Below are 11,097 nucleotides of genomic sequence, written 5' to 3'. Positions count from 1 at the left end.
AGAGTAGTAGCTGCTCCATGAGCACACACTTCATCATTGTTAAGTGTATTACTTAACTTATCGTAATGTTAAGTAATACCATTATTATCATAACAAAGGATATGAATGATGGATTGTTAGCTCTGATAGACTTTACGAGAATTGCTTGAATATCTGGCATTCGAACACTTCCTCCAACTAACTCACAACGATTGACAGTAACACCATTCATTTCTTCCTACTAATGATCACTCCAGTCTTTGTATACTCCATGGAAGAAATCTTCAATGAATGATTGGAACTCATCAAAGAGAGATTGACATGAACTCTTGAATTGATCGTACGTGTAGTCAAGAGTAAGGTTATCATCCTCATCTTCATCTGCATCCAATAACCAGATCTCAGCACTAGCTTCATCGACTCCACGAACTGAAAGACTCTTCTTCACAGTTTTGGCTTTATCATGGATATCATAAAGTGTACGTTGGCGAATACTATCCGATAATTCGGAGAGAGGCTTTCGATTCTTCTCAAAGGCTTTTACTAGGTCCTTCTCAACACGTCGACTGAAGTCACGACCACCTAGCATAATGTACTTTGAGGAAACCAAACGAATATCATTCTATCCTTCATAGAATAAGACATTAACTACCTTCTTACAAGAGAATACACTGACTGTAGTTGAGATGTTACCCATATCAATAATCATCACATTCGAAGGAGTTTCAAATTCATTTTCTCGGTTAGCATAATAGGCATATTGGATAAATTCAGCCATATAATCTGGAATGAAGTACATGTCACCCAAGTCTCTCAAATCGAGAGCTAATTGAAGACCACGGATGTGAGCTTCAGTGTAATAACTAGGAATCTATACATCATTTTACAACACGAAACAAACAGTGAAGAGGGCCTTACTCTTAGTAGATACATATTTCGCAGCTATCTTTGAGATTTCACTGTACCCCTCATCTTGAGTCTTAAATGCTAAGTACAATTGATATTCAATGATTCTAGATACGGCTGTCTCAACATCAACATCCAAAGGATTTTTGTCGAAAGTAACTTTGTAAATTGCTCGATCTTTTCCATCGAAGCGAAGGTTGGACTTCAAACGGTCTTCTTCAATGTCTTTTTGGAGATCAGAAACCAAACAATTGGTGCCAATTACTGTTTTGTATGACCAGATATAATTCGGAAGATTATTACCGATCTAGGAATGAAAAAAACCAATTCAGGTTAACTCTAGCTCTGGCATGATCACAGATGTTCACTGACTTGTCTTTGAAAGCTATAAGAGATCTAATATTGAATTGAAACCACAAGCATTACTCGCTGAGATGTCTACCGTAATCGTTTTGAACAATCTCAGTATTACCAATTCCATTTCCATTAAGTGGACTTTTCCACTTTGCAAGCACAATGTTCTCGTCTCCGATATCAATACCTATGATCTGCGCCATAGATTAATTAGTCTGAATGTTCAAACGAATCCGATATTCACGGGAATCTAGCCTATAATGGCAGGTGGGTAAATCTACCTGACATGATGAACACAGAATACAATTGTTAAGCTCTTTTGTTTGTTGTAAACTGATGGTAATTTTGTTCCATCACGAATTATTAACAAATAAACAATGATTACAAGTTATTGATCAAAACAATAACGTCTCTGTAAACTGACTCGATATCTATGATCTGATTCTGGACTCACAGTTCCAAAACCAACAGGTTGAAATAGCGTGCTAGTAGAAGTGATTAAGCGCTGAACAAGAATCAAAGGCTGTGACCAACAATCATGATTGACAAGATTTCCTTTAAGAACATGACCATTGAAAGCCTCTATATCCCAATTTTCTGCTATTTCAAAATCCTCTTCATTCACTGTCATAGAGTTGGATGATCCAAATTCCGCTCCTATAAAATCATGGAAAAAAGAAGTAGACACGATTCAAAATACAAACGGGAAGGTGATGAATCAACTCCAACTCATTGACAAAGAGACAGTCTCCCCTCTTCATATCCTCTCTACATCGTATCACTCTAGTACATCTCCGTTACAAGGAACAGGATACATCCAATGACTGTCCATTACTTTCTGTTCGGATGAGTTTGGTAACGACGCCACTCGTTCCTAACTCCTTCGCAACGTCTCGACATAAACTACGGATATAGGTCCCTGAATGACAGTGAACTTCAATCGTCACTTCAGGAAAGACTCCGGGTAGATACTCCAAAAGTTCAATAGAGTCAATCTGAACTAATTTTGATTGAGTAGGCGGGGAATACCCCTCTCGAATGAGATCACTCCTTCGTCGTCCGTGATATTTGGTTGCTGAATATTGAGGTATTTCCTGGTTATAAAATCCAACGAACTTCTGTAAACACTCTTGAACCTGTTTCTTCGAAGGAGGAAGAAAAGAGTCGATTGATACAGGTCTGATTTTCATACTCGTGAAAATGTCTCTACGTCCCAAAATCGATACTTGGGGAATGCATTCCAAATCGAAACGTAGAACGATAGGATTTGGATGTTGAGAGATACTACGTTTATAAACCCTTGCCAAACGATAACAGGAATCAGTTTCGTGCTTCTTCCAATAGCCAACAGAAGTACACCCTCTGCATACGAGTCCAATGTACCAGTATGACCCAACTTCTGAATTTTAAGCCACTTTTTAGCCATGTTGGAACATGCAGTGCTTGGTATATCTACTCCCATAAGGGAAATCCAATGATCACACATTTGGGTTTATATAGATTCAAAAACCCGGAAGATAGTTTGTTCATTCAAAACTGATGACTTCTTCTTCGTTGCCAATGAGAAACAAATGATTGAATGATTTGTCGTAAATAGTTCCGATTTTGTCTAGTCCAAAAACAACAATTCATAAACAATGAATGCGAGTGTGACTCAACCTTTGGTAGTGATTTCGTATTACAGACTAACCACATAGGATTTAATCCGACTTAGTCTTGACGAGGAAGTGATTATCAAATGTCGTGGTAACCGTGAAATTCGAGGCAGATTGATCGTAGATCAAATAAATGACGTTTATTTTTATAGGCATTTGATCAGCATTTGAATATGGTGATTGCTAATGCAAAAGAGGTCCAGTATGCAATTTCAGTAGATCCAGAGACAAATGAAATCAAAAAGTCTGCAATCTCTCGAGAATTTGAGATGTTGTATATGCGCGGTGATCTTGTGGTTGTGGTCTCTCCTCTGGTCCGAACATGATGTATAATAGAGTGTATGTTGATTAAACATGATAAACTACATTGTCTCTTCTATTCGCTCTTGGAAGACTTTAATACTTTCATAAGCGGAGACTTTAACAAGGAAATAAACGAATGTGAATACAGCAAGTATCTTCATCCACCAATTGAGATAAAAACATACCCCGAAGTATAAACCAAAAGCAAAGGCAGCACACCAGTACCAATAACGAGGAACTGTTACAGACCGAAGCAAAGATGTGGAAAAAGGACGCAGAAGCTTGATATACGAAGCAACAACCCATTGCCACGAATACATGTACACGACAACCAGGAATAAAGCCATATGAGCTGGCATCAATCTACAATTCAATGAAGGAGAAAATACCAACATTGGAATGGCCATCGTCATTGTCTTGATAGAGACAAATACAACCACAAGACTGATCGCTACCGAGAAAGCATACCAAAGGAACCAGTAACTACTGTGTATATACCTCACCACTCCTACTTCTTAAAGACTTTCAAGAGAGAACAAGGATACATTGAATTTTTGTTCTTATAAATCAGCCTTTTCACAAAAATGGAATTTCCCACCACCACCGAGAGCATCAAGAAGAGACGAATTAGGAATGAGGGCCACCAATTATCATGGAGAAGTGATCGCTGGTCATTCCAGTACCAATTCATATCTAGAATCGGATATCCCCACCAAAACCATGGCTAATGATAAATCAATAGATGTGCCAAATACCTTGAGAATAGGTGCAATTGCATAAGTTAATGAATAGAAGGGCTCACTGGAATCCTTCAGACCAAAAACACGGAATTGATCATATGCCCCTTCCACGTAATGAAATCTAGATAACAACTCTCTCTCTATTCATACACGTGATTATTGTTGTATCCGATGGTAAGACGCTGCATCTTCGGTAATTCAGTTTCAGGAATGGGATTAAGAGGATCGAAGAGAGGGGCCTTCTGAAGTCCAGCAAAGTAGGCAACGAGGAAGCCCTGATCTGCTCCATCATAAGATGGCTAAGAATTAAAGGAGACAATGAAATCCAACAAGAGAAGCCAGACTCTTCAGGAGATCGTGATAGGTTTCATTGCTTGGAGTCACAACGAAGAGACCGGTATGGAAATTACAAGGATTCATATATACAGCACAGAAATGACCACACTTAAATAGATTATCAATGTTATGGAAGAAGATGTTATCAGCATCCATGTAGATCACACGCTCATAGTCCAGCATATTCCATACATGCAACTTGTTTAGAGTGTATTCAAAGTGATTCTTATAACTCCTTCGACGATCCACACTCTTCTTATATCTACTTATCAGATCACTAAAAATTCCTAAACGGATTCTCAATATTCTTGATTTCGCGAATCTGACAACCAATCTCTCTAAATTGTTGTTTAGTCGATTCTCGGACGTTTTCGCTCACAAGAATGATAACATCTTGCTCTGATTTGTAATTCCCATAATAAACGAGTCCTACTAATGCCATGAGCAAATAAAGACTTTGCCCATACTCGCACTGCAAGTGTATATTCATCATCTCTCTCGGTTCCCTCGTAATGTATCGTAACATAAGCATATCTGACTGTAACAATATTCGCGATGATACTCACTTTGCCGACACACATACCGAGAGCAGAATAAGAACAGATATGAAGATCCCTTGTTTCATTGTTATCTAGCGATTACAATCTATGAACAAATTCGGGCCTATTTGGAGTGATGAAAGTGACAAAAGAATGATCAGTTTCTTATCCCGCGATTCTTTCCATATCCTAGCGACTATGTTTCCTATCACCAGACGAAGCTATCTTTATCCCCTTCATTCTTAAATACTCCTTGTGTTTATGAACAGCGTATGAATTTGCATTGATTGTATTTTAGGAATATACAAGTGGTCAAACGTGGACAGAACGGCATCCCGATAGTGTTTGTACGTTGTAGATTCATTAATGACTAGAAGTATGCTCGTGAAATGTCACCTCCTCGTTTCCGAAGTGGGTGGGATCATAATTACATTCCACCGAAGAAGTGTAAAGAGGACTCTGTAATTGATGTATGAGAGAGTAAGTTTTAGTTACCCACTTCGGATATTGTCGTTGTGGATGAAAATGCTCCTGAAGCATCGTATCAGGCTCCACCGGAAGGAAATGGATATGAATGGATCTGGGAGGACTGGATGAAAAATCAAGGTGAAGGAGAGGCTCCACAGACTACTGGGGGATACCAACAGTCCTCTGTTCAGGAACCGGTTCCAACTCAACAGCCAACACCTGATTGGATGGATGCCTTTGATCAGTTGTTCTATGGACCTGGTGATCAGGATGGTAACCAGGGTGGTGATAATGGTGTTGACCAAGAAGAGGAGTGGGACGAGCAACAGACCTGGATAGAGCCAGAACCATCTCACCAAGCATGGAGTGAGTCGCAGCAATTACAGACATGGATTGATCCACAGCAGCAAACATATGATGACACTCAACAACAGACATATGGTACTATTCAACAACAAGCATATGATGACTCTCAGCAGACATGGACTGACCAACAAATCGTCCCAACTACAGAAGACATCCCTGTTGTCCCTGTAATCAACAACACACAAGAACGTACAATGGATCTGTATAATACAGACCAATGTATTCACACCTATAATGTTGTGAATACAGTGGAAGAAGTAGGGATCTAGTTTATCCAACCAACTAGATACATACACCTGAAGATGTACTTATTCAACAGGCCCATCTTATGTGTATTGCAGGAGAAATCACGGAATATGAAGAATCCTATCTCCAACAACTCATTCTATCGAAAGATCCATCTGTCAAGGAAGCACTCCGTCGTTTCTCACTGTCAATAATGACTGTTCTTATTATGTGTAGAGGAGAGTCACAGTCACTCATTCAGCTACTGCATGCCTGTGATGAAGACACCGATCTTCTCGTTAAAAAGGATCAAGAATATGCTCAGTATATCGCTACCACAAATTCCGATGATCATCCAACTGTCACGCAGCCTCAAGGAATGAGGGATGAGTTTGTCGAACAGGCTTCCTCCTCTCTTCTCACTGAGGCCAAAAGCACAGTTCATCTGAGAGATAATGGATTTGAGCAGATGTATGCTTCCTTGTACAATGATTCGTCAACGACAACAACGACTACAACCATCACTCCAGATGAACTGAGGTATATGAAACGAGAGAGTGATATCTAGACAAATGAACAGTCTTCCTCCACTCTTCATTATGAATGATTATCTATGTGGAATGGTTTTGAAGCGAGTGACATCCAAGAAGATTTTCAAGAAGTGGAATCGATGTGTGTTCGTAGTCAAACCGAGTTTCCTTCAACTATATCGATCTGTTCAAGACTTTAAGATGCAAGGAGCTCTCTACTGGCAAACAAACATCCACTCCTACATGGTAATCATGATCACCAAGTCACACATAGCATGCAACTCCCATCATTCGTAAGACTTACGATAATATTCTTGTTTATACCTTCGATCTCATAGAGAATCCACGAACGAATGTACATGCAAATGCTACAATTCAGGGTGTTGCCTTCAGTGTATCTCTTCCAGGTAAATGTGAAGTAAAAGTGTTTATTGTAGTGCGTGTGGTGGCAACGTTTGGTTCAGCCTATTATGGAATTGTGAATTCTCTACGCGAAAAACTTGAAGAATACATCCAAATGAAGGTAGCAGAGTTGGCTGCTGAGAACTTGTATGTTTGTTGGACCCCCTAGAATCCAAATATATCCTCAACACTGATATTGATAGTCATATTCTGGTCGAAACAAACAAATGATAATTTTACGCCCCTGACACCTTAGGCATCACTTCTGCTGGTTTCACGGAACGAATACACACAAAGTTTGGCATTCCCGTCACTGCATTTCCTTGCTCAAATGTATAGCTACATGCGATTGCCAACTTTGTTCCATCATGATTAAATGCCAGACATGCAACACCAGGAACATAACTACAAATCACTCTATTCACCAATAGCTACTTCGGGAAATAAGCTAAACGTTTCTTTGCCACAGCATCCCACACACATACTGAACCATCAGCCCCTCCAGTAGCAAACGTGCCATAAACAGGATGAACTGTAATGGAATTGACAGGATATATGAGTTCTACACCCATCGAATCCGGTTTACGATGACAGCGGAAAGAGAAGGGTTTTTGAGTACTAGAATCGACCAAATACTCAACGCCCACACGACCTTCAATGCTGCCAATAATGAATCCATCTCCATTAGGTAGTGAACACATGGAACGTGTGTTGTATTTGAGAAGACATTCACGATTAACCAAAGGGCGAGAAAGGTCCCTTAAATCATATATAACAATTTGACGATCATCTAGAGACAAAAAGAGTTTCCTATTTATGACTTATAGGAATCATTCCTACAAATCTGAAGAAATGTCCATCGAATACACTTTACTAATCTGCTTTAGCTCAAAGAGAAGTGGTTGAGGAGCGTCAATTCTGGCGTCCCAAATCTTTACACTCTTATCCCAACTACTACTGATGATGTAATCTACTGCTCATTTAGTCATCCAAAAACTACGGAATGACTCAACATATAGAACACAACTAACTGCAGCCAAATGCCTTCCAAGAACACGTTCCTGCTTCTTTCGGAAGTCATACCTACTCCAATCAATAAAGAAATTGACTCCTACATTTTCACTTCACAATCTAAACCTCCTAGACATACTGTTTCGGCGTCAATCATATCACAGGACAAAACAGCCGCCTTGTTTTCATATCGGTTTAATAATTTGCTCTTATCAGTGTCATACAAGGATACAGTCTTTGCATCATTGAAAAGCCAAAACTACTCACTCGATCCCATGATGACACAATCAGCATATTCGAAGTTTTTGAGAATCGTATACAAGAAATACAATCTGTTGGCGGACTATCAAGTTTGAACTCCTCCATGTGAAGAATAATGTGGATGCTCCATTGACTGCAATGGATTAGTAGGGGTATTCCTTCTTGTTTCTATAGGTTGTTTGTTGCATTTGTGGAAGTGATTATAATCGGGAAGATTTCTGGAACCATGTTTGATTGCAAATAATTCTATTGCGATGGAAGACAAGAAAGCAACTGATCCCGAAGTGGAGAAGACAGATCTCTCTGCCTCGGGAAAGGTCGAGGAGTATAGTTACAGGAAGAGGGAGCATTCGAAACCAAAGTCACCTGTACTATCGAGATTATTTAGAGTAATACTTTAGAAGCATGGATCAAAACGACAAAAACAAGGAAGTGCAGTTAAGAGGTAAGTGTGTGACAAGGAGTATGATGGTCCTAGAATTCAAGCCGAACTTGCGGAAATTTTGCTCGATCCTCCATGTGGTATTATTGCTGCACCCAAAGACAACAATATGTGATGGTTTTGGTATAGATTGACTTGCAGATATGAATGGGAAGCTCGACTAAATGGTCCAGAGGAATCTCCATATGCTGGAGGTATTTTCTTCTTAGATATTACCTTCCCTCAAGACTATCCATTTCAACCCCCTAAAGTTAGCTTTCTTCTTTGTCCTTACCTGGTTAGATTACATTCCGCACACGTATCTATCATTGCAATATTAACTCCAATGGCATCATTTGTCTTGATACCATTAAGAACAATTGGTCAGCCGCCCTTACAATTAGTAAAGTTCTGTTAACCATTATGCAACTATTGTCGGAACCCAATCCGGCCGATCCCTTGGTGAAACCCATTGCAGTAGAAATGGTGAACTCACCAGAAACCTATTTCAAAACGGCACAAGAATGGACAAAGAAATACGCCTCCCCTGATCTCCTGAAGAAAGCTGAGTAACAAACATGTTTCCTCAATACACACTTAATTGTTCTTCTTTTCCTCAGTAACAGGTTCATACGTCTTTCTTCTCTATATTTGAACCTTCTTTCCAAATCAAACCTTGAAACAGAAAATGAGGAGAGTAACCGAAGCACCTACTACAGCACCAGCTCCCATCAGAACGAGACATGTAGTAAACGGTTCTTGAGCAAGATGACGGTTGGCTAACTCAGACAATTGCTAACGATCACTTCCAAAGAGAGAATGGACCTGAACCTTCATACTGAAGAAAGAAGGAAGGCGAGGACAGTCTTCCATGGAAGAAGGATCATGCTCCTCAAGAGCAAACGACTTCAGTGTCTCCAAGTCGCGTGTACCCTCAAAGGCAATATATTTACCCTACAGCTAACTTGCCAGCCACAATAGGACATTCTCAAAGAAGTACAGAGTGGGGAATCCCTCAATTTCATACAATTTTGACAGAACAGGATTTGCAGTGGCATCTACTTCAGCAACATTGATCTCACCCTTAAGGTCATCAGCCAGATCCTCCCAGATAGGTGCAAGTTTCTTACAGTGTCCACACCACTATTCAATAAGAGAGAAGAAGAAACAACACACGGGAGCATAGAACTTGACAAACCAACGACCGGTTGTAGATCCAGTGGTCGACTGTGTAAGGGTTTCAAAGTTGTCATCATTCAACTGAATAACTTCTATAAATCAAACGCGATCAGCCAATGGAAACCAGATACAGCAATACAGAAGAGAAGTGTTACAGCAACTCCACTAGAGTATTACACCTTCATTCATAACCAAATCATACAATTTCATATTCGTGGTGATTCAGAAAGTGAATAATTCGGCATTCGTCATATAGCCCAATAATGGGAGTATCAACAAACATATGAAGTTGGAATTGCTCTTGCTACTAGCGGCATCATCTCTCGCAACCTGTGCATTTCTTCGCTTACACGGAAGGCATCATCTTCAGACTCGCTGTCATCACTATCCTATCATTTTAATCTCGGAGTGTCTCCAACCTCCATAAAATCCCACGAAAAGTGAAACGACTTGTCATGAACTGGAATCATCCAAAGAAGGGGATTTGTATCCATCACATTACACCAATTCCGGTAGTACTGAATCTTCTTTCCTGATGGTCCATGGGATGCAAAGCGTTGGCAATTTGCGGAAGTCTCTATAGTAGTTTGATCGTTGAACACTAGCCAAACATGGAATCCACCAAAGAAAAGCAGTGCAACAAAGAAAGATAATGAAAGAACAGATCTACAATCCACAGCACCAAGAACAAATACGCTATAAAAGTAAGAGGAGAAGACGAAAGCCTGTATCGGCGACTCCGCTTCACTAACAGATATGGAAGAAGTGTTTTGAAAGTCAGAACAATAATCAGGATGGAACCAAACCATGCATAGAAAAGAAAGAGAATAAAAAACTTCTTGTTTAGATATCCGACACAATTACAAACCCAAGGACAATGATGATCCATATTCACAATGCACATCTACTTCCATAACAACAATTTGTATCTACTCGGCAGATACTGCAGTGGTGACAACGCGGAGGCTTCTTCTGATCGCATGCATCACAAAAACGCATTCGACTTGATCCATACATCTCATCGTAATTTCGCAAATAGTCTTGTGTCACAGGACCAGGATCTAGAGGTGACAAGGGAATCCCAATATTTACGTGTGAACACACATTTCAAGTAACTCCATAAACATAGGATATAGCAACATAAAAAAGTCACAAAATTAAAGATAGCTATGACAAAAGACGATAGTGAATCAGCCTCTACATAGAAACGAATGAACAACAATTACCTTTAAACATGGGAACGAGTATATCGGGGATGATGGAAAGCATGACAGCGAAGAAAGCAATAATGAGTAGTCCCGGAAGAGCGGAAGTGATCCTGATGAACCGACTATTGTATGACTAGAATAGAAAACCTCTACTTTGGACTAAACATGGTTGGATAAAAGTAGTAAGAAAATTCCACCAAGGATGATATAATGC

General features: G+C 39.7%; 7 protein-coding genes across 7 annotated transcripts; 2 read left to right on the top strand and 5 right to left on the bottom strand.

Moving 5' to 3' along the window:
- Positions 1–220: 220 nt before the first annotated feature.
- Positions 221–1,442, bottom strand: JH06_0022 (chaperone HSP70; the record flags this gene model as incomplete). The annotated part of the gene is made up of 5 exons (XM_014674780.1): positions 221–601; positions 632–850; positions 881–1,192; positions 1,224–1,281; positions 1,312–1,442. 5 exons carry the CDS (start codon positions 1,440–1,442, stop codon positions 221–223), a joined length of 1,101 nt encoding a protein of 366 aa, XP_014530266.1.
- A 594-nt stretch (positions 1,443–2,036) lies between these two features.
- JH06_0021 (putative pseudouridine synthase 2) lies at positions 2,037–2,665 on the bottom strand (the record flags this gene model as incomplete). The annotated part of the gene is given in 2 exon segments (XM_014674779.1): positions 2,037–2,523; positions 2,538–2,665. The coding sequence occupies 2 exon segments, from the start codon at positions 2,663–2,665 to the stop codon at positions 2,037–2,039; spliced, it is 615 nt and encodes a 204-aa protein (XP_014530265.1).
- A 211-nt stretch (positions 2,666–2,876) lies between these two features.
- JH06_0020 (hypothetical protein) lies at positions 2,877–3,220 on the top strand (the record flags this gene model as incomplete). The annotated part of the gene is made up of 3 exons (XM_014674778.1): positions 2,877–2,903; positions 2,937–3,014; positions 3,047–3,220. The coding sequence occupies 3 exons, from the start codon at positions 2,877–2,879 to the stop codon at positions 3,218–3,220; spliced, it is 279 nt and encodes a 92-aa protein (XP_014530264.1).
- Positions 3,221–3,256: 36 nt separating this feature from the next.
- On the bottom strand, positions 3,257–4,854 carry JH06_0019 (glycosyl transferase; the record flags this gene model as incomplete). The annotated part of the gene is made up of 9 exons (XM_014674777.1): positions 3,257–3,352; positions 3,383–3,549; positions 3,587–3,648; positions 3,710–3,921; positions 3,953–4,058; positions 4,088–4,236; positions 4,268–4,535; positions 4,567–4,672; positions 4,707–4,854. 9 exons carry the CDS (start codon positions 4,852–4,854, stop codon positions 3,257–3,259), a joined length of 1,314 nt encoding a protein of 437 aa, XP_014530263.1.
- Positions 4,855–7,039: 2,185 nt separating this feature from the next.
- On the bottom strand, positions 7,040–8,180 carry JH06_0018 (hypothetical protein; the record flags this gene model as incomplete). The annotated part of the gene is made up of 6 exons (XM_014674776.1): positions 7,040–7,208; positions 7,239–7,613; positions 7,644–7,773; positions 7,804–7,886; positions 7,919–8,049; positions 8,082–8,180. The coding sequence occupies 6 exons, from the start codon at positions 8,178–8,180 to the stop codon at positions 7,040–7,042; spliced, it is 987 nt and encodes a 328-aa protein (XP_014530262.1).
- Positions 8,181–8,329: 149 nt separating this feature from the next.
- On the top strand, positions 8,330–9,069 carry JH06_0017 (ubiquitin conjugating protein; the record flags this gene model as incomplete). Its single annotated transcript, XM_014674775.1, is given in 6 exon segments — positions 8,330–8,443; positions 8,477–8,520; positions 8,554–8,628; positions 8,647–8,711; positions 8,727–8,767; positions 8,800–9,069. 6 exon segments carry the CDS (start codon positions 8,330–8,332, stop codon positions 9,067–9,069), a joined length of 609 nt encoding a protein of 202 aa, XP_014530261.1.
- Positions 9,070–9,093: 24 nt separating this feature from the next.
- JH06_0016 (thioredoxin) lies at positions 9,094–9,885 on the bottom strand (the record flags this gene model as incomplete). The annotated part of the gene is made up of 6 exons (XM_014674774.1): positions 9,094–9,141; positions 9,172–9,291; positions 9,322–9,450; positions 9,481–9,639; positions 9,673–9,767; positions 9,855–9,885. 6 exons carry the CDS (start codon positions 9,883–9,885, stop codon positions 9,094–9,096), a joined length of 582 nt encoding a protein of 193 aa, XP_014530260.1.
- Positions 9,886–11,097: the final 1,212 nt, after the last annotated feature.

Source organism: Blastocystis sp. subtype 4, assembly GCF_000743755.1.
Source record: "Blastocystis sp. subtype 4 strain WR1 chromosome Unknown seqid_0001, whole genome shotgun sequence".
Lineage (NCBI taxonomy): Eukaryota > Bigyra > Opalinata > Blastocystidae > Blastocystis > Blastocystis sp. subtype 4.
Note: the sequence above shows the minus strand (reverse complement) of the source record. Positions and strands in the feature narration are given on the sequence as shown.